At 58.5% G+C, this 22604-nt stretch overlaps 2 protein-coding genes across 2 annotated transcripts in view; one reads left to right on the top strand and one right to left on the bottom strand.

The window, feature by feature from the left end:
- LRRC4 (leucine rich repeat containing 4) overlaps positions 1–2612 on the top strand; it is a 17673-nt gene extending 15061 nt beyond the window's left edge. The window contains exon 4 of the mRNA XM_015412967.1: positions 668–2612. Within this exon, the coding sequence (XP_015268453.1) occupies positions 668–2612 (1945 nt within the window). The remainder of the gene's footprint in view (positions 1–667) is intronic.
- Positions 1–22604, bottom strand: part of SND1 (staphylococcal nuclease and tudor domain containing 1) — a 192397-nt gene that overhangs the window by 33056 nt on the left and 136737 nt on the right. The gene's annotated exons all lie outside the window — the stretch shown is intronic.

The following is a 22604-nucleotide window of genomic DNA, read 5'->3' as shown; positions in this document are numbered from 1 at the left end:
TGGGGGAACATCTGGAGCAAAGGGCCATGAGTGGCTATTAGCCACAAGGTAGAGATGGCACACTCTATCTGGGGCAGTGAGGCTCTGTATTCGTGGTGCTTGGGGGGCAAGAGCGGGAGGGCTTCTGGAGTCCGGGCCCCACTGCTTGCTGGACCTCCTGGTGGCCCCTGGTATTTCTGGCCACCGTGTGACACAGAGTGTTGGACTGGAGGGGCCACTGGCCTGATCCAACATGGGCTTCTCTCTTACGTTCTTGTGTTGTTGTATTTTATTGGCGTTTTAACTGTTTTAATTTTTGTATACTGCATACTGTTTACCCTAACCCTAACCGTGAGCCTGCTATGCAGGGAGGGCGGGATATACATCTAATTAATTAATTAAATAATTAAATAAGTAAATAAGCATGGACTCTGACCGCCGCAGGCTTTGGGCTTGCCAGTTCAGCCTCCGGCAGCCGTTGTCATTTCAGAAGTCAGGGGGGAAACTGAGGACACACAGCGGGCGAGAGGCCCCCGCAACCCACCCCCTTTCCCTCTGGAGGGAGCCCCCGTCCTCCTCACCTGCGCCCCATCTTGGGAGTGTAGGGTGGGGTGGGGTTTTCCAGCGACCTGCCGACAGAGGAAGAGATGAATTCAGTCCGGGACTGACCCGGCAAAGACTGAGCAAGGGAAGAACAATGCACCCCCCCCCCCCCGCCGCTGCCGCCGCTGGCCGTCGTCTACCTCGTGGTGCAAACGTGGCTGGTGGGGTGGGCGGCGGCGGCCGCCCTGGCCGGGCCCCAGAGCTGCCCCTCCGTCTGCTCCTGCAGTAACCAGTTCAGCAAGGTGGTGTGCACGCGGCGCGGCCTCTCCGAGGTGCCCCAGGGCATCCCCTCGCACACCCGCCACCTCAACCTGATGGAGAACGGCATCCAGCGCATCCAGGCCGACACCTTCCGCCACCTGCACCACCTGGAGGTCCTGCAGCTGGGCCGCAACGCCATCCGCCAGGTCGAGGTGGGCGCCTTCAACGGCCTGGCCAGCCTCAACACCCTCGAGCTCTTCGACAACTGGCTGACCGTCGTCCCCAGCGGGGCCTTCGAGTACCTGTCCAAGCTGCGCGAGCTCTGGCTCCGCAACAACCCCATCGAGAGCATCTCCTCCTACGCCTTCAACCGCGTCCCCTCCCTCATGCGCCTCGACCTGGGGGAGCTCAAGAAGCTCAAGTACATCTCCGAGGGGGCCTTCGAGGGCCTCTACAACCTCAAGTACCTGAACCTCGGGATGTGCAACATCCGGGACATGCCCAACCTGACGCCCTTGGTGGGCCTGGAGGAGCTGGAGATGTCCGGCAACCACTTCCCCGCCATCAAGCCGGGCGCCTTCCACGGCCTCAAGTCCCTCAAGAAGCTGTGGATCATGAGCTCCCAGGTCAGCCTGATCGAGCGCAACGCCTTCGATGACCTCACGGCTCTGGTGGAGCTCAACCTGGCCCACAACAACCTCACCTCCCTGCCCCACGACCTCTTTGCCCCGCTGAGGTACCTGGTGGAGCTGCACCTCCACCACAACCCCTGGAGCTGCGACTGTGACATTCTGTGGCTCTCGTGGTGGCTGCGGGAGTACATCCCCACCAACTCCACCTGCTGTGGCCGCTGCCACGCACCCCTCCACCTGCGGGGCAAGTTCCTGGTGGAGGTGGACCAGACTGCTTTCCAGTGCTCGGCCCCCTTCATCATGGACGCCCCCCGGGACCTCAACATCTCCGAGGGGAGGGTGGCCGAGCTTAAGTGCCGCACGCCTTCCATGTCGTCCGTCCGGTGGCTGCTGCCCAACGGGACCGTGCTGAGCCACGCGTCCAACCACCCGCGGATCTCCGTCCTCAACGACGGCACACTGAACTTCTCCCAGGTTCTCCTCACCGACACAGGGGTGTACACTTGCATGGTCACCAACGTGGCGGGGAATTCCAACGCCTCGGCCTACCTCAACGTGAGCACAGCCGAGCTCAACACCTCCAACTACAGCTTCTTCACCACCGTCACGGTGGAAACCACAGAGACGTCGCCGGAGGACCTCTTCCCCAAGTTCACCAAGCCGGTGCCCACCACGTCCACGGGGTACCAGCCGGCCTCCACCACCGTCCTCATCCAGACCACCAAGCCTCCCCGGCAGGACCCCCAAGCCCCCGACGGCAACGACAAGATGCAGACCAGCCTGGACGAGGTGATGAAGACCACCAAGATCATCATTGGCTGCTTTGTGGCTGTGACGCTGCTGGCGGCGGCCATGTTGATCGTCTTTTACAAACTTCGCAAGAGGCACCAGCAGCGGAGCACCGTGACCGCCGCCCGGACTGTGGAGATTATCCAAGTGGACGAAGACATTCCAGCCTCGGCGGCGGCTCCGACCACCCCTTCGGGAACGGCGGCAGGTGGCGGCTCAGGTGAGGGGGCAGTTGTACTGCCGGCTATTCATGACCACATTAACTACAATACTTACAAAGCGTCCCACGGGGCCCACTGGACCGAAAACTGCCTGGGGAACTCGCTGCACCCCACGGTCACGACTATTGCCGAACCTTATATAATTCAGACCCACCCCAAGGAGAAAGTGCAGGAGACGCAGATATGACTCCCCCCCCCCTGGTTATTAAACAAAATGCAATAGAATGCACAACACAGAAAACCGACATCAACTTTTGTACAGAGAGGTGGGGGCGGGTGGGGGGGGCAGAATTTTTCTTGTATATGCTTATATATTAAGTCTATGGGCTGAGAGAAGAGAAGCAAATGACATTTAAAGTGTACAAAAAATTCCCTATTTTCTAACATGTTTAAGTGCTATTGAAAAGGAGGAAGCAATCCCACGCCAGCATCACTCCTAAAATGAGGCAAATTGACAGTGACACTCACTGGAATGTGACCTGTTCAAATGCAAAAAAAAGAAAGAAAGAAAATGCTGCAAGATCAGGGACTGGTGAGGAGGGGAGGGGTGGGGTCTGTCCTTTTTAGACGGTGTTACTTAGAATGCAGTAAAAACAAATTCGTTTCTATAGAGACTCTCTTCCCGAAAGCCCACGGGGGAACAGGCTCCCCGTATTTACAGAGTTATCTTATTTGCAGAAATGCGCACCAAGGGTTTGTACTGTGCCAAAATGTTACAAATGCAATAAAAGTCCATTTTTAAAAGAGAGAGAGAGAGCGCGCGGGAGAGAGCAAGAAGGGAAACGTCTTAAGCGGCAAACACACTCTCACGCGCACACACACCAACACCACGCCAAACCAGCACGCATCTGCGCCACCTTCTCCCAGCGTGGCTGTGTGGCTGACCATGTGCCAGGGCCGGGGGGGGGGGGGCTGGCCTTGCTGGACAACATGCGGCCCCCTTCCCACCGCCCCCTACAAAAGGCAGAGCTCCTTTGCAGGCCGGCCAGCCAGCCAGCCCCCCGCCGGCGGCTCCCTTTTGCAGCACATTCCTGCGGTTCCGTTTAACCCTCTGTGCGCAGAGCTGCACGGGCAGAGCAAGGACACTGGAGGGGGGGCAGGCGGGCAGGGAGCAGCCACGGCCGCCTCCTCCGGGCGCTGAGGGCTCGTGTGCTGGTCCGGCGGTCTGACCGATGATTGTAGAACCACAAAACGATTTTGTGCTTTTGTGTTCTTTCTTTCCTGACTGTGGGGGTGGAGGAGAGCAGGGGATGTGGGCCTCAGGTCTCCCAAGCAGGGGGGCAGGACAATGGGCCACGAGGGGTCCCTCCCCCCTCAGAGGCCAGGGGAGAACAGGGGGGCATCCTCCCTCTGCATGCCAGGTGGCACCGGGAATGGAGCGGGGGGAGGGGAGGGGGCGCTGGGGCATTTCCTGCGGCTTCTTGGTCGGCCGGAACACCACTCGTGGCTTTGGTTGCTCATTTCGGCTTTTTCGAGCTGGAGATCTGGCCAAAAGGATGGCGACCCAAAAGGGGGGGGGGGAGGCAGTAAATCCAAAAGCCAGAATAATCTGACTGTAACTCTGAGACAAGTGTATTTTTGTATTTTAATAAATATTGTTAAAATTTGTAATAACGCAATGTCCCTCTGGGGTTACACTGAATGCCAAGATTTTTTTTGGGGGGGGAAGCAGGGAGAATGAAGCCCCCAGCCCGTCCAGAGGGTTTGGGAACACTGACGGGGGGGGGGGCCCTCTGCTGAAGCTCAAAGGGGGGGGGGGCTCATTTCCAAGAAACATCTGACGTGTTTTTTTAAATAGCAGAATCACCTTTCCTTGGATTAAAAGAAAGCAATTTCGAGCAGTAGAATAAGCCACAAGAGTCCAGTCTGTTGTTAGTGCGGCGGCGGCTGGGGACACACACACACACAGCCCCCTGCCTACCTTGTACCCCTCCTCCCAGGGCACCCTGGGGCAGAACCCCAAATCCAAAGCATCTCTGCCCCCCTCCCTCCCCTGGCTTGCTTGCTGAGCCATTAAAACTGGAGACTCCGGGATTGCTTGTTTGCGATGCAGGAGGGGGCAGGTGCTCTTTGCAGCCTCTGCAAACTATCGGGCTTGGTCCCAGCTGGCTGTTTGGGAACTGTGTGTGCACTGTTGTGTTGTGTGTGTAGGGGTGCTTGGAGGCGCTTTCATGGGGGCACCCCTCCACCCCCAGGAGGCAGGCACGACTGGCCTGTCTGAACCAGCCCGAGAAAAGCCGAGCCAGCCCCTGACTGGTGCCCATTTCCCTGGGTGGACTGTAACTGCCCCGGCTGTTGGAGCACCAGCCCACCTCCATCACGGCAGCCCTGAGGAGGCTTGAGAGCCCCGCGAGCAGAGGGTGTCCACCCCACCCCACCCCAGGCAGCAGGCTCTCTCCTCCAAGTGGCTCAAAGGCCCAGGGCGTGGTCTGACTCTGGTCCTAAAGCTGGCCTGTGTGTGTGTGGAGGTGCTTAGGCCAACCCAGGGGTACCCCTTGGTCAACCCAGGCGAAACATCTGACACCCAGTAAGGGGAAATAGGGGGAGGGGTGTGTGTGGGCCCGGGGCCCACTCCTCTGGACAGCCTGGGCCCCCCCTCCTCCGTGCTTCCAATGCAGGCCCACCACCACGGAGGCCTGGTCTGCTCCGCTCCGCCCCGGGGCTGATGGCGGTGGGGCGCTGTGGAAACCGGAGGCGGAAGATCGACAGCTAAGCCGTGATTTACGGGTTTCCCTGCCTAAAATATTAATTTGCCGTTAAGGGGGGTGGGGCGAGCAAGGAAGGAAGGAAGGAGCTGCTCCAGAGGCAGTGGCTGTGGGGAGGTAGGCGGCCACTCTTAGCCAGGAGGAGGGTGGGCCGTGGCCCTGGCCGGGGCAGCAAAACTCCCACCCAAGCCCACCCCGATCCCCCTTCCTCCAGGCCCAGAGGGGGGGGGGGGGGGGGGGGGGGGGGGAGCTGAGCTGGCTGTCCCCGGAAGGGGAGGAGGGTGTTCCTGCATTTAGAAATCCAGCCCCCCAGGAAGGGAGGCAGCCACCTGCCCCACTGACTATGCAGCAGAGGTCCATCCGTGGCCCCTATGAGCCACCAGGTACAGATAGGAACTCTCAGTCTGGGGCAAGTGATGCTCTGTGTTCTTGGTGCTTGGGGGGGGGGGCGCCAACAGTGGGAGGGCTTCTAGTGTCCTGGCCCCACTGGGGGACCTCCTGATGGCCCCTGGTGTTTTTGGCCAGTGTGAGACACAGAGGGTTGGACTGGATGGGCAATTGGCCTGATCCAACATTGGCTTCTCCTATGTTCTTATGTCTGGGGCAGGGGATGCTCTGTCTTCTTGGTGCTTGGGGGGGCAACAGTGGGAGGGCTCCTAGTGTCTTGGCCCCACTGCTGGACCTCCTGAGGGCACCTGGTATTTTTGGCCACTGTGTGACACAGAGTGTTGGACTGGAGGGGCCACTGGCCTGATCCAACATCGGCTTCTCTCTTATGTTCTTATGTTTGGGGCAAGGGCTGCTCTGTATTCTTGGTGCTTGGGGGGGGGGGGACGGACAGTGGGAGGGCTTCTAGTGTCCTGGCCCCACTGCCAGACTTCCTGAGGGCACCTGGTGTTTTTGGCCACTGTGTGACACAGAGTATTGGACTGGATGGGCCTTTGGCCTGATCCAACATTGGCTTCTCTCTTATGTTCTTATGTCTGGGGCAAAGGATGCTCTGTCTTCTTGGTGCTTGGGGAGGGGGCAACAGTGGGAGGGCTTCTAGTGTCCTGGCCCCGCTGCTGGACCTCCTGAGGGCCCCTGGTGTTTTTGGCCACCGTGTGACACAGAGTGTTGGACTGGAGGGGCCATTCGCCTGACCCGACATTTGGCTTCTCTTACGTTCTTATGACTTTTTCTGTGCTTCTGCCTGCAATGCAAAATTCCAAGGGCCTCTCCCTGGGGCCAGAACTACCCAAGGCTGGCTCTCCGGCAGTACTGAAGGCACCCACCAACCCTCCCCCATTTTCCTTTCAAAAGCCCCCGAGACCTGGCTTATGGGAGGGGGGGGTAGATGAACTGACCCACTCTCAGCCTCCAGGGGTCTTTCTGGCCCAGCCACAGAGCCCTTCTACTTGGCCTGGCTCTCTCTGGAGACAAGGCTTCTGTCGAGGTTTTCACGGGGGGTCTCTGTGTGCCCTGTGCCCCCCCCGCACCTGGGCAGTCCCACTCTCGACCCCAAGACTCCCTCATCCCCTGGAAGAGGCGAGGCTGGAGAAAAGGACCAGGCAAGGATGGCATGACCTGGGATCGAAATGCTTGACTTTTAGAAGAGAAGAAGAAGAGATTGGATTTATACCCTGCCCTTCACTTGGAGTCTCAGGGCAGCTTACAAACTCCTTTTCCTTCCCCTCCCCACAACAGACACCCTGCGAGGTGGGTGGGGCTGAGAGAACTCTGACACAAACTGCTCTTTTTCAAGGACAGCTGTGCCAGAGCCTGTGACTGACCCAAGGTCACATCAGCAGGTGCAAGTGGAGGAGTGGGGAATCAAACCCGGTTCTCCCAGATTAGAGTCCGCACACTTAACCACGACACCAAACTGGCTCTCTTCATCCGCTCTCTGCTGCCTTCATGTTAAAACACCAAAGTTAATGATGCAGACAGTTGTGGGTATGGAGGAGGGAAAGGGGGGAGGCGGAGGCACACGCGCCCCTCTCCTGCCTTTGGGAAGGGGACAGCCAGCAGTGCTTGGGCAAGGAGGGCCCCCCGCTGGGCCTGGAGGCCGCCGGAGGCCTAGGGAACTCAGAAGAGAAGGCCCGGAGGGCAGGGCCCCCCAGCCCAGCCGCTGTGCCATGTGGACAGCCTACCACGTCCCAAGGAGCAAAGGCCACTGGAGCAGCAGGAGATAGGAACTCCACAGCAAGGCATGGCAGGCCTCCTAGGCTGTGCACAGGCCGTCCCCCCCCCCCCCGTGGCAGAGCAGGGGCTGCCAAGAGAGCAGCTGGCACAGAGGCGGGCCTCTCCTCTCCTCTCCCCCCCCCAAACGCTCACTTTGACTGGCCTTAGTTTTTTCCACAGGGGCCCATAGCCAAGTCCTCCAAGCAGTTTGCAATGCAAAGAGCTATGCAGAGCCGGGGTGTGTGTGTGTGCAGCCATTAAGAGTGTCGGAGTAGTATCTGGGAGACCCAGGTTCGAATCCCTACACCTGCCAGGGAAGCTCGCTGGGTGACCTTGAGCCAGTCACATTCCCTCAGCCTCACCTCCCTCACAAGGTTGTTGTGAGTATAAAAGAGAGTAGCAGAGAACAACGTGAGCTTCTTTGGGTCCCCGTTTTGGGGGGGGGAATAACGGATTGAATGAAGACGTCCACAGGACTACCAGAAATTGTCATTACGATCCGCATTACCGGCACAGCAAAACAAACGAGGGGCAAATCTAGACTGCCAGAGGGGTGTAGGGATCAGAGTGCTGGACTTGGACCTGGAGGGCCCAGGTTCAAATCCTGCCTCTACCATGGAACCTTGCTGAGCGACCTTGGGCCAGTCAGGATGACCTGCCTCACAGGGTTGTTGAGAGGATAAAACAGAGCGAACCGTGAAAAACGCTGTTGGTCTCCACTAGGGGAGAAAGGCGGGGTGTAAATGTCACGAGTACATAAAAGAAACCCAATCGACATTCAGGCAATAAAAGCAGAGAAATGACCACCCCACCTCCAGCCCTTTCAGAACAGAAGGCGCCGCAGACCGGCTCCCCAGGACGCGGCTGTGTGCAGGTCCCCCCCCCCGGCCACGTGCACAGGCGAAGGCCCCTCCCTCGACCACCCGCTGCCCTGGCACTGCCCGCTCCCACTGCACCAAGGGTCCAAACACCCGCACCACACCCATGCCCCAATGACCGTTCGTCAGCTTCCTGAGGCCCGGATGCCTGGACCCTCGAGGGCTCTCCAAGAGGAGGTCACTAGGTGGCCTGGGAGCTTGACCCCCCCGCTACCAGAGGGATGCTGCTGTCAAAAATGGAGGGCCCATTCCAAGGACGGAGGGAGCCACGGAGAGACAGCCCCTCGGATGAATTCTTTCATTCAAAGCTGTCTAGGCTCCTTGTCCGCCACCGCCATCATGGGTGGCCATTTATCCCGTGTGCTCACGTTGTGTGTGGCTTTAAAAAACAGCCGGAGACCAGGCAGGAAGGGGACTTGACCCGTGGAGAGCGGGAGGGGAGTCCCGTGTTGCTCTTGCGCGTGGGATGTCACGGATGCCACCCTGCAGAGGCCAGGGAAGGGGCAAGGGATGCCGCGCCAGAAGGCCAAGGGCGTGGCTATTCCTGAGGCCATGGAGGGCGGCTCTGCCTCTCACCACCTTTCTCTTGGGCCTCGTCTCCTCCACCCGGATGAGAACCCTCCCGGTCTGTTTCTGCCAGGCTTGCAGGCACATTCGGAGCCTGGCCTAAGGTACTGGGAGCACCCCGCGCTCGGGGCCAGGGACCTCCCGTGTGGGGTTGCGGGACCCCAAACTCCACCAGGTCTCCCTCTGCTCACTTCCATGGCTAACTCTCCCCCCCCTCCGCCGCCGCCAGCATGCTTTGCTTAAGACTCCCCCCCTTCCCTGGCCACACTGGGCTCCTCGTGTTTATTCCGTGCAGATGCTGCTTTTTAAATGGGTGTTTCCTGGTATAAAACATGCACGGGAACAACCACGAAAGTGCTCCGCTGAAGCAGGCCAAAGCGCAGCAGCTGGCTAGAACGCAGAACCAGCCTGCCCCGTCCCCTGGCTTGGAGGAGCAGAGGGCCTCCTCACCGGGGGGGGGGGGGATCTCACGGGAGGGAGGAGCCCTTCGCCTGTGTCCACGCTGGATGGACCCCAAGGCCTGGTCAGAGAGGAGGGGGGTGGTCACGGGGACCTGGGGAGCCTCTCCAGGCAAGTCTGGCCTCCTCAGAGCAGGAGCTGCTGCCGGGAATTGTGGTGGGGGCCGCCTTCCGCATGCCGGGGGGCGGATACCCTGCCACCGAGCCACGGGCCCTGCCCTATGAGGAAAGACTTCCTCTGGGCCGGTCCAGGTTCAGGTCCGCTTTGCATTTGGTTTGACTTGTGGAACTGTCCCCAGGTAGGCTGGTGGCCTGAATGGTGCAGGGAGACCGATGGAAGGCGGGTCGTGGCGCGTGAGAGCGGATGAAGGGGATGGGGAGCCATCAGCCATCTGCTTGGGGGCTCAGAGGTATGCAGAATCCAGGCTCTGCCTCTCTGCCCAAGCGCCCCCACTGAGGTGGCTAACAATGAGGAGCAGGACGTTTTAACACAATCCTGAGACTCATTCGAAACCGACATCCCGGCTCTTAAAGCGCAGGGCAGGAAGGAGAGCTCACCCACCGGCTGAAGGGGGCAACGGAAGGGGGGGGGACCGAGGTGTGTCCCTGGGGAGGGCGTGCCACTGGCTCTTTCTTGGGTGGCAGAAGGCAGAGGAGGCACCCACAGCGGGACCTTGGGAGAGGGCCCACAGGGATGAGGCACCTCCACGAGGGAGCAGGGCTTCAGGGGAGGAGGGACCCTAGCCGGGCTGCAGCCAGCTGTGCAAGGCGAGGGGCTTGCTGGGGCAGAGGGCAGCCGTCACATTCCCCCTCCTGGGAGACAGTGCGCCAGATCTCCTGCCTGGGGGGTGTGTGTGTGTGTGTGTGTGTGTCTGGCGTGCACCTCAGAGCAGCTGTCCACAGGGTTGTTGTGACCCGCAAAGGAGGGCAAAGGGAAGTCTGTTCCCCCTGGCCCCGAGCTCCAGCACGGCGGAGCGGTTAGAGAGTCAGGCCCAGGTTCGGATCCTCGCTCTGCCAAGGAGGCTTGCTGGAGGACCTTGTCCTGGGCCCTTGCTCCTCCCCCCCCCTTGCCTAGCCTGCAGTTCAGGAGAGGAGGAGCCACGCGTGCTCTGCGAGGAGCCCTCGGAAGAAGGGCAGGAGAAAGGCCCTCGGAGCCCCAGCTGGCTCCCCCCCCTTTCCACTCAGAGTCTCCCTACTACGGATCCACCGCGTGCAGGCCCCCCCCCCCGCTGTTTCCTGAGGGCTGCTGGAGGTGGGGGCAAGCTGCCTCCCTCGTGCTCCTCCGCTTGTGCCACAGTGAGGGGCCACACCCCCAAGCAGCAGGACTCCTCGGGAGCAAATCCTGCCATTCTAAGCAGCGCCCTCCCTCCCCCTCCGTAGCCCTCCAGGGGTTTGATCCTGGAGGGCGGGGTCATCTAAATAGGGCTAAGTGACCTGAGTGGATTAGTAACATGCATACCTATGACACAGCCTTGTATTTATTTATTTTATTTATTTATCCTTGGATTTATATCCCGCCCTACCCCGAAGGCTCAGGGTGGCTAACAAGGGCACAATGTGCCAAGATTATAACAGTAAAAACACATAGTATAAAGCAGTAAAATACAATATCGGGTTTAGCCACGAGGCAACACGGGCACCCTGGCGCCACTCTCCGGAGAGCGCGCGTCTGGCAGAGGCCCTTCTCGGCGTGAGGAGAACGGCGCCTCCCGAGCCCTGGAGGGAGGCGAGCAGCACAGGCCGAGAGGAGCAGGTGGCACCTCTGCCCAGATGGGGTGGAGACGGGCAGGGCGTTTGGTGCCACAGGGGGGCTGGCTGGGGGAGATGGGGAGTGGAGCCCCCACGCTCTCGGCAGTGGGGCAGCCACGGAGGAAGGAGACGGGAGCCTCCGGCTGGGGCTCCCTGCCCCGCCGGTCCCAAGGAGAAGCCTCCTGTCCCTCGTGCCCATCAGGGAAACCCTTCAAGAGCTGCCAGGCTGTCAGTCTGTGACCCCCCAGGGACCTGCTCTCCTTTGCCCGGAAGCCTTTAAAAGGGCTGAATGTGCCCCCCCCCACCGGCCCTCCTTCCCCACCCACAGACCCGCTCTGGAGCCCAGCCTAGGGTTGCCATGACGCCCAACTAGGAGAACAACCTTTCCCAGTGACTGCTTCATTCAAGCCCTCTCAGGGACACACCACCACCAGCAGCAGCAGCAGCAAAGGGACCCATTCACATGCTGGCAGCTGGGGCTGGCCTCTCCCGGGCAGGGGGCAGGCCGGGGGCAGCAAGAACCGCCCCTGCAGGGACCAGCGGCTAGAACCTTTCTGGAAGACCACCACCTGGTTTTTGCGGCCCTTCTCTCCTGCCCCCCCCCCATTTTACAGTTTGGGTGGGAGGTCTTGTGTTGACGTCATCAAGAGACCTCTGGGGTTGACACTGCAGCCCCCCCCCCCCATCAGAGCGCCCTGACCAGAACGGGCCAGGATACCTCTTGCCTTGAAAGCCCAGTCAACTGTGTCTTTAAGAGACTCTATACACACACACACACACACACACACACACACACACACACACACACACGGCCCTATATCTGTCCACCCTAATCTCTGCCACACAAGCCCTGACCATCGACACTCAGAACCTCTGCACAATGGGTTGGGTCTGTTTAGCCTGGGAAAGAGAAGGCTTAGAGGCGACAGGATTGCAGTCTTCAGATACCTGAAGGGCTGTCGTGTAGAAGATGGAGCGGATCTATTCTCTCTTGCTCTGGATGGTGAGACTGGATCAAATGGGTGGAAATTACAAGGGAGTCGATACCGGCTAAATATCAAGAGAAACTCCCTCACTGTCAGAGTGGTTGAGCAGTGGAACTATCTGCCTCGGGAGGGGGTGGATGCTCCTTCGCTGGATGTTTTCAAGCGGAGGCTGGATGACCATCTTCCCGGTATGTTGTAGGGCTATTTTTCGGCTATGCTCCTGCAGAGCGCAGGGGGTTGGACTAGATGACCTGCAAGGTCCCTTCCAACCTTCTATGATTCTATGCACAAAAGTTGACAAGCCTCATTGGAAGAGGCTGCAGCCATCCCCCCCCCCCCCCCCCCAAGCCGGTCTGCCAGCCCCTCCCCCATTACTACTGCAGGACTAAGGAGGCCATATTTAAGGCCGGGCTTTTGGGTCAGTGAAGAGAAGGGGCTTCCATCGTGCGTTTCACTGCTGGATGCAGGGCTGTTCTGCCCGTATGCGCCTCCTTCTTCGACATTTACGCTGGTTGGAGGGTGGTTTGTAGCAGCGGTTCCATTATCAGTTGCTGCTGAATTCCACTGTACTGCTTGTGGCACCAAGGGCTCAGCTTCAGCATTGGGCAGGCGGGGTTCTTGGCTTCCTGGTGCCTTTTCGCAGGGCACGAGCGGACACATCTCCTGGAGTATCACTCTCTGCCGTGCAGAAGTCCCAGGCACCATCCTCAGCCTCTGTGTCACGTGTTTTCAGTTAGGTTACGTGGACTCTTAGGTTTCCACAAACGGGGTTGTAGACGACATGTCGTGGTGGCTTTCTCTACTATGCCATCACCCCAACAGTCTTGTCTCAGGCACGCTAGCCAGCTGTCCAACTGGGAGCAGATGGTTCCTTTGAAACGTTTTTATAGACCTGACTCCACCGCCAAGCTTTACTCTGGAGACAGGTAGCATCCCCAGTTTCTCCTCCACAAGGTAAGGTTTTGCTTCCCATCTGTCGGCCAACTTCTGCTTCCCAGGGATACCTAGATTCCGAAGCAATACCCGATGATCTCCAGGCAAAAGTTCATGCACACGTACTCTAGCATTATATCAACGTTTGTTACAATCAGGATTTTTCTGGGCTGCGGCCAAGGCAATCCAACATGCTCCCTGTCGTTGCTGCCTCATCTCCACATGCCGGAGGTAAGTCCCTCTATCCTCACTGTCTCCAGATACTCCAAAAGACTAGGCTCTCTTCCAGACATCAAAAGACGGGTGTAAATCCTGTGGGATCTTTGCGGGTGGCATTGTCAGCAACACCAGGAAGGCTAGGTGCTGGCTCCGTCTGGTTTTCTGGTCAGGGCACCCAACAAATTTATTTATTTGTTTATTGCATTGGGTTCTCATTCCACCCTCCCCGGAAGCAGGCTCAGGCCGTGTACAACTGATTCATAAATTGTCTAAAAATACAATTCTAAAAATACCCAGTGCCCACATTGCGCTGTAATGCAATTCTAACCTCCGATTTACTTTACTATTTATTTATTTATCCGATTTATACCCCGCCCGCCCTCCCTGCCAAAGCAGGCTCATGGCAGCTTACATAAAAGTTAAAAGACCTAAAACTGCAATTATAAAACAATCATAAGCAATCATAAACATGATAAAGGGCTAGTGACAATGGTACTAACAGCAGTGGTATTGCATATCGATGGTGGAAACATATCATGATGGAATAGACAGAGTGGGATACAGTCTGTGTTGATGTTCCGCTCATCTTACTCCGTCTTCCGTTCATCTTAATCTGTATCTGCTGGCAGGCACAGGCGGCTGGTGGTCCTTCAAGGGGAACAAGGCCTTATCACAATTCCGTTATTAGATGCAGCTCCTTGATTAAAGGCCTGGTGGAAGAGCTCTGTCTTGCAGGCCCTGCAGAACTGTAAAAGGTCCCACAGGGCCCTGATGTCTTCTGGGAGCTCATTCCACCAGCGCGGAGATGCCACTGAAAAGACCCTGGCCCTGGTTATCGCCAGCCTGGCATCTTTGGGTCCTGGGAGGGTCAATCGGTGTTGGGACCCTGAACGCAGTGCTCTCTGGGGAACATGTGGGGAATGGCAGTCCTTCAGGTTTGTAGGCCCCTGACCACAAATAAGAATACTTCAAACAAAGGGCTTTAAAGGCAAGAACCAGCACCTTGAAGCGAATTTGGTATCAGCAGCCAGTGCAGTGCTTTCAGCACAGGCTGGGTGTGCTCCCGCATGGGGAGTCCCATCAACAGCCTGGCCGCTGCATTCTGCACCAGCTGCAGCTTCCGGATTTGGGTCAAGGGCAGACCCATGTAGAGAGCATTACAGTAGTCTAATCTCAAGGTGACCATCGCATGGATCACTGTTGCCAAGTCATTGCGTTCGAGGAAGGGAACCAACTGCCTAATCAGCTGAAGATGATAAAAAGCCGACCTGGCAGTGGCTGCTACCTGGGCCTCCATCGTTAAGGAGGCATCCAAGAGCACTCCCAAACTCCTAACCTCCAGCGCTGGCACCAACGGCGCCCCACTGAAGGTTGGGAGTGGGATCCCTACCCTCGGCCCTCCCCGGCCTAGGCACAGGACCTCCGCCTTCACTGGATTTAATTTCAATTGGCTCAGTCTAAGCCATCCAGCCACGGCTTGTAGCACCAGGTCCAGATCTTCCGGTTCAGAGTCAGACTGGCCCCCCAACAACAGATAGAGCCGGGTGTCATCCGCATACTGGTGATATCCCAGCCTGTGCCTCCGGGCAATCTGGGCAAGGGGGCGCATATAGACGTTGAATAACATCAGGGAGAGCAGCACCCCTTGGGGCACTCCAATGATCAGTGGGTGCCTTCGGGATAGCCGTTCCCCTAACGCCACCCTGTGTCCCCGACCCTGAAGGAAGGAGGCAAGCCATGCCCCAGGACTCCAGTGTTGGCAAGGTGGTGGATCAGTGGCTGATGGTCGACCGTCTTGAACGCTGCTAACAGGTCTGGCAGCAACAGCACTGGGGGTTAAAGCAGCTGGTGAACTAAACGTCTGTTGTCAACGGTTGACCATTAGACCATTGATGTTAACCCATTAATGTTAAAACCACTGGCGGCCTCAACAGTATGTTTGGTGGAACATCTCTGCCTTGCCTCGCCGCTCTCTCAGCGACCTTTCCCAGAAACGAATGATTCAAAATGGGGTGGTAGCTGGACGGATCGGGGTACGGTTGGACTTTTCGGGTTGGGGGTCACCCTGAGGCTGAGATGGGGGTGCTCCTAGACGTCTTGACTCCTACCAGGCGCAGTGCCTCTTTCAAATCTGGCCCTTGATTTGGTGGTTCTTTGAGCCTGTTTTCTGAAGGCCTCTTAAGCCATCTCCTTCGCTTCCTCCTCTCGGGCGTCTTTCGTTAGCTGGCTGAAAGCGGGTCGATTCTCTCGCTGCTCTCTCCTCCGGCGGACCCTCACGAGACGTAGTTCATTGCATACGGTCCTCTTTAGCACGTGCTCTCGCTGGGCCCCTCTGCCTGTGGGTCAGTCCACCTTTCCGAATTCCTTTCTTCCGGATTTTCTCCAGCCTCTGCAAATAGGAAGGAAGACTGTCTCTCTCTCCTTCCCTCTGCATGGCCATTCAGAGCCCATAAAGAAGACCTTCAGCACCTTCCATATTACCAAAGGTGTGTTCCAAAGCACCTCCACACCCATGTGTGCTAACCTGGGGGTCCCTGGCCCTCAGGCTGCAGGTGACACCCACTGCAGGCAGGCCCCCTCGGACGCTCAGTTGGTCCCCTCCTTTTCCCAGCCTCAGGCACTTGCCAGTCCTGCATCACTGTTCTGACATGCTGGATCCATATGCCTCGTACTCCTCTTCGCCGGGCCCGGGTGCTCGACGGCCAGAAAAGAGCCTCAGCTTCCAGGAAGGGAAGGGCTTCAGGCTGAACCTGCACGGCTTTCCCAAAAACGTCTCCCATAGCTTTTACCATTTCTGTGCAAGAAATATTGTCATCCAAAGTGGCTGCAGTGGAAACTGGGGCTTGTAAAATAGTCTTGCCCCCTTTTTCTAAAAGCACTGAAAGGTGGGGTTTTTTTTGGGGGGGGGGGTTAAAAAAACTCCACATTTTGGGTGCTGTGACTGACAAACACCCATTCCCCAAACTTACTTGGAATACTTGCAGGTATCTGTAACTGTCCCTGCAGGTTATGTGTAACTCAGTTAATGCAGCATAAGCATCATCTTCATGCCCAAAGAGTAGCCCTCGCACTTTGCATTGACCCAAAGCTTCAACCGAGCACGCCTCTCTTCTACCGTCCCAACGTCACGTCCTTCAGCAATCAGAGTTACCAAAACAGCTTTCTGAGGATCAATATCCAGACCTTTGCAGCACCCTTCCAGCCTTCGGATGGCCACGTCTCGGAGTACAATATATGCCGTGTATCATCCAAGGAGTGTGGAAAATGCAGCCCAAGGGCTCCTCACTCACAATTCACACTGTAGAAATAATGCAGCTGTCCTGGACGAGCCCCCGCAAATGTAACCCGGGCGTTAGAAATAAGGGCAGGTTCAAGGCGTAGGGCCTCCTTCCTTAGAGCCCCCCTCCCACGCCTGTACAGACCTTGGCTTGAGCAAAGTGACTGTTTATTACAACAGGGAAGATACAGTTTTGCACACTGGGTGCGGGGCTCCTCCACCCGCAAACTCCCTTCCCTTCCCAGTCCAAAGGCGGCAGTCCGTGTCCCAGAAGATCCATACCTCGTACTCCTCTTCGCCGGGCCCGGGTGATCAACTGCCAGAAAAGAGCCTCAGCTTCCGGGAAGGGCTTCAGGCTGAACCTGCACGGCTTGGGGAGGACAGTTCTCGGGGCCTCCCTCCCTCCTCCTCGCCATCCGAGAGAAGAAACCAGCACCAGTCTGCAGGCAGACGGTCTGGGGGCCCACCCCCTCCAGAAGCAGCGGATCTCCACCAAGGGAGGGCCCACACACACCCCGGGCCAAAAACGGCCTCTCAGCACTCCAGTCCTCGGAGGGACTAAGGGCTAGGCCTCATGCCCCACACCCTGCCCAATCCCCCCCCCTTCTTCCAGGTCACTCCCACACACACACACACGCTCCGCCCGGTACGTCGCCCACTGCGTGGTTTTAGTGCTCCCCCCCAACAGCAGGTCTCCCCAAAGCTCTACATAGTAGTAATATCAATATTAACACGTGGGTGGTGAGGAACTTGCTGTCTCACAGGCTGGCTGCTAAAACACCAAGCCAGAGGTAAGGAAGGTGCCTTCCGAAACAGTATCGCGCTAATGAGTCCCTAATTACCCTGGGTCTCCCTTGCTCCCAGGCAGGCTGCAGGGGCGTATGTCTCCCTTCCCACAACGGCTGGCTTCCAAGAAGGGGGGGGAGAGGTGGCAGAGGGCCCCAGTGAGGGTCCAAATCGTGCGGGGGGGGGGGAGGCCAGGCTGAACACGGATGCCCCCCATGCCCTTGGGACAGTCACTTTCTCTCAGCCTGGCCTCCCCCCCCCCTTCTTGGCCCTTGCAGGATGAGAATACAAGAGATAGGCAGACCCTCCTTGCTGCAAAGCGATGCGGCCCGCTGGGGGGGGGGGGCTGGGGGGCGCCCGCGGGGGGGGGGGGGGGGAGAGGAGGATTCCCCATTCCTGCAGAGGGAGGGAGGGAGGGAGCAGCCCCGGCACTTGGCACGGTCAAAATCCCCCCCCCCCACACACACACACATACACAGGAGCAGAAAGGCGTGTCATTCGGTACAGAATCTGCATCGGCACACTTCAAGCGGCGGGGAGGAGGGCCGGAGAGAGCAGGGGAAAGACCCCAGCTGGGGACGGGATGGCCCATCAGCTCAACAGCCGGGTCTGGAGAGGCCTGGGTGCGAACGCCGCCACTGCCACAAAGCTCACGGCCCATGACGCCGCCTCAGCCCAACCTCCTTCACGACAGGTCTGTTGTGAGCATGAAAGGATGGGAGGCAGAACCAGCCCGGAGCCTGAGCACACGCCACACACGCCGTGAGGCCTCCCAGCACCAGCCCCCTAGCGAAGGAGGCTTTTGGGGAGGGGGCCACCAGCCAATTCACTTTGATTTAATGGGTGGAACTGGCTGCAACAGAGCGGGGAGGAGAGCACCGCCGCCAACAGCAGGGACAGCCCTCGCACCGCAGATGAACCCTCCCTCGGGTCTTGCGGGCACGACGGGGCACTCTCCCTCCACTTCCCTGGGCGACTGACCACCAGCGAGCGCTCTGCTGAGCGTCCCCGCCTCCTTCCCTCTCGGGGTGCACTGACATGGACAGACAGGGGGCGGCTCCCCAGACCCCCACCCCCACCCCTTGCCAGGTCTGCTGCTGTTGCTGCTGACTGCTGCCCCGTTGAGAAAATGCGGAGGGAACGTTAGATGCAGAATCGCCCTAGGTCTCATTTCCAAGCAACGTCCCCTATAGCCAGGCCGCACCACATGTGTTTGAGGTGGGCTTGTGGGGGGGGGGGCGCCCTTCCACACCTTCCTAAACCAGGAGAGGGGCAACCGGTCACGCTTCTCGTTCTGCCGCTTTATAAATCAACAAGTCCCAAAGCAAATGCGTCGCTTAAGGTGCTGGGAGGAGTGAGGCCGATCCGCTCTGCCGCTGAGCTGATCCGGACCTCGAGAAGCCGGGAGGGAAGCAGACGGAAGGGAAAAGCAGCCCAGCCCGGGAGGGCGGTGGCCCAGAAGAAATGCGAGGAGGCTGGGCCCTGTGGGCCCCGCGTTAGCTACGGGCCTGCCTGGCACCAGACAGAGACTTGAGGACACGGGGGAGACGGTGCCTGAGGGTCTCCTAGACACCGGGGGGGGGGGGGGGAGCAGGAGCCTCGTGCCCACTGAGCCTGTGGCCTGCAGAAGTCCCGGGGGGGGGGGGGGCTGAGCAGGAACCTCGTGCCCACTGAGCCTGTGGCCTGCAGAAGCAGAACTGAAGGTGGCCATTCTGCCCAGACTAAAAAGCAGAAAATGGCACAATTTGCACCCAAACAGTGTCTCTGCTTGGGATTGTCTTCCTCTAGGCCCAGGGGAGACAGAGTTGCATAGAGAAAAGGAGAGATACTTGTGTGTGTGTGCGCGCATGTCAGCACGAATATGTGTGTAAAGCGCCCTCAAGTCACAGGCGGCTCAAGGCAAAGAGCAGCCAGGGGCCTTCCAGGCCAGTGGTTAAGCCGAGGTGGTCGGCCACGGCCTTCCTCTGCAGAGCCTTCCTCGGTGGCTGCCCTTCCAAGCACTCCCCTTGCTTCGCTTCGGAGGCTAGACCAGGCCGCCTTCCCTCCCGGGTGGAGACTTTCCAAGCCAAAACCGGAAGGTGGAAAAGAGCCCCCCCCCCAAGGTATCCCGGTGCAAGTCTGTATAACACCCACCCCTAGCCCTTCAGACGGCTCCTGGCGATGGGAGGGCGGACTCTCTCGAAAGCGCACCCCCTCCCCCAATCTTGTCGATCTCTCTGTTGCTGCCAGACTCCAACGGTCGGTTGTGTGCATTCCCTACCACCGTTCTCTGGTTGCATTTAATCGTGTGGCGAGGAACCGGGGCTGACAAGCTCAACAGGGGCCCCCCCCCCCCCAGCTCCCAATTTCATCGCCGCAAAGGGCACCAGCCCTCCCCTCCCCACCGCCCCCAAGCCTTCCGGGCTGCTGCGTTAGTCATAGACCTGCTTGCTGCCTCACCTGGCGGGGTGAGTCAGCTGCCAGAGACGATGTTTTTTTGCAAGTATGAGGAAGCGAGAAGGTAGCAGGGCTCTGCAGCGGCTCCCTCCCTCCTCCCTTGTCGCCCGAACAGGCTCTGTCACCTGCCCGGAGAGAGGCTGCTGCATGGGCCAGGAGGACAGAGGCTCTGGACGGGGTGGGGGGGCGCTTCCCCCCAGCCGGCCCCAGCGCCATTGCAAGGGGCCGTGTGCCTCTCCTCCTCCACGGGAGTAAAATCTTTTGCCGGCGGCTGCTGGCATGGCCCCTGCTTGCTTCTTGAGCCCAAAGTGTCTGGTGTGGCACCGGAAAGCAGCCAGCAAAGCTCCGAGCTCCCCCAAGGCAGGTGCAGCGTGGCGTGAGGGCAGAGCCTGGGGCTGGGAGACCTCTCCCTGCTGATGCCCCCGGGGAGCCAGCCTTCCCTTCCGCTGGACCCTGAAGCCAGAGCAGAGCCCAGCGTGGTGCAGGAGGGGCTTCCCGACCTCTGGGGGGGGGATGGGACACCAGCAGCGGCCTTCCCTGGCCACGGCCCCCTCCCCACACGTCATCCCACCCCGCCAGGCTCAGGGTGCTCTTGGAAGACTCCCGGGGATGGGGTGGGGCGGAGGAGCACCAGGTCCTCTGGCTCTTGGCTGGGGCAGCTGTGAGGAGGGGGGGCTGCCTCTAGCCCAGAGGCACCAGCAGCCACCCACCGCCTGGCCTCCGCCTCTGCCACAGGAGCCCTCTGGGCTGGGAGCCTCCCGGCATTCGGACGTTGGCTCCGGCAGTGGGAGGCCACTCTGGCCACGCCTTCGCCGGACCCCTGCCCTCCTCCCCAACAATGACCCTGTGGGGCCACACAGACCCACACACACGCAGGCAGGCAGGCCAGGCAGGCAGTTTTGGGGTGGTGTGAGAGCCCCACTGGAGCCCAGGGAACGGCTCAGAGGCCCTCTCCTCCACGCTCTCTGCGAAGACCAGGGGAGGGCAGCCCCCTCAGAGGAAGGGCTGAAGAGCCTGGGACTGAATCTCAGGAGGAACCTCCCGACGGTCAGAGTGGCTGAGCCGTGGAACAGTCAGCCTCAGGAGGAGGTGGAGGAGGCTCCTTCGCTGGACGCTTTCATGTGGAGGCTGGGCGACCCTCTTTCAGGGATGTCATAGGTATGTAGGGCGACCTCCCGGCTATGCTCCTGCAGAGTGCCGCAGGGGGTTGGACTAGATGACCTGCTAGGTACCTTCCGACTCTCACATTCTATAAAAGGGTTGGAACACTTTCCCTATGAGGAAAGGTTAAACCGCTTGGGGCTCTTTAGCTTGGAGAAACGACGGCTGAGGGGTGACATGATTGAGGTTTATAAGATTATGCATGGTATAGAGCAGGTCGAGAAAGTAGTACTTTTCTCCCTTTCTCACAGTACAAGAACTCCATGTGGGCACTCCGTGAAACTGCTGAGCGGTCGGGTTAGAACGGATAAAAGGAAGTCCTTCTTCACCCAAAGAGTGATTAACACTTGGAATTCACTGCCACAGGAGGTGGTGGCGGCTACAAGCATGGACAGCTTCAAAAGGGAATTAGATAAGCATATGGAGCAGAGGTCTATCAGTGGCTATTCGCCACAAGGTATAGATAGGGACTCTTGGGCAAGGGATGCTCTGTCTTCTTGGTGCTTGGGGGGGTCAAGTGTGGGAGGGCTTCTAATGTCCTGGCCCCACTGGTGGACCTCCTGATGGCACTGGTATTTCTGGCCACTGTGTGACACAGAGTGTTGGACGGGATGGGCCTTTGGCCTGATCCAACACTAGCTTCTCTTATGTTCTTATGTCTGGGGCAAGTGATGCTCTGTGTTCTTGGTGCTTGGGGGGGGGGGTCAACAGTGGGAGGGCTTTTAGTGTCCTGACCTCCTGAGGGCACCTGGTATTTCTGGCCCCTGTGTGACACAGAGTGTTGGACTGGATGGGCCATTGGCCTGATCCAACACTCGCTTCTCTTATGTTCTTATGTCTGGGGCAAGTGATACTCTGTGTTCTTGGTGCTTGGGGGAGGGTCAACAGTGGGAGGGCTTCTAGTGTCCTGACCCCACTGCTAGACCTCCTGATGGCACCTGGTGTTTTTGGCCACTGTGTGACCCAGAGTGTTGGACTGGATGGGCCTTTGGCCTGATCCAACATCGGCTTCTCTTATGTTCTTATGTTTGGGGCAAGTGATGCTCTGTGTTCTTGGTGCTTGGGGGGGGGTCAACAGTGGGAGTGCTTCTAGTGTCCTGGCCCCACTGCTGGACCTCCTGAGGGCCCCTGGTATTTCTGGCCCCTGTGTGACACAGAGTGTTGGACTGGATGGGCCTTTGGCCTGATCCAACATTGGCGTCTCTTATGTTCTTATGATTCTATGTTCAGTTTAGAAAAGAGATGACTGAAGGGGGGGGGGACATGACAGACGCTTGTAAAATTAGGCATGGTGTGGTGGTGGAAAGAGTTGACAAGGAGAACTTTTTCTCCCTCTCCCGAAAGGCTAGAGCTCGAGGGCATCCAACGAAGCTGACGGGCAGCAGGGTCAGGACGGACAAGGGGAAATACTTCATCATACAGCGAGTGATTAAAATGTGGGATTCCCTGCCAGAGGAGGCAGTGATGGCCACAGAAATGCACAGCTTTTAAAGGGGCATGGATAGATTCATGGAGGATAATGGCTACTAGTCATGGTGGTTCCAGGGAACCTCCACATGCAGAGGGACGAAGCCTCCGAATCCCAGGGCCAGGAGGCAACCTCAGGGGAAGGGCTCAGCCAGCGTTCCCTCTAAGCTGAGTGAATGTGAGCTAGCTCACCGTTTTTTAGCCTCCGGCTCACACATTTTGGTCATAGCTCAGGAATGAGGGCTCCAGAGCAAGCTAATTGATGCAGGAGCCAAATTGCTCACTCACAACTTTAATGCCAGGAGCTCACAAAGCAGAATTTTTGTTCACAAGACTCCGCTGCTGAGAGGGAGCCTTGGTCTCAGCCCTGATGCCCTCTTTTCAGCCATCCACA

The sequence above is a fragment of the Gekko japonicus genome, unplaced genomic scaffold (assembly GCF_001447785.1).
Source record: "Gekko japonicus isolate JY-2015 unplaced genomic scaffold, Gekko_japonicus_V1.1 scaffold878, whole genome shotgun sequence".
Classification (NCBI taxonomy): Eukaryota; Metazoa; Chordata; class Lepidosauria; order Squamata; family Gekkonidae; genus Gekko; species Gekko japonicus.
Note: the sequence above shows the minus strand (reverse complement) of the source record. Positions and strands in the feature narration are given on the sequence as shown.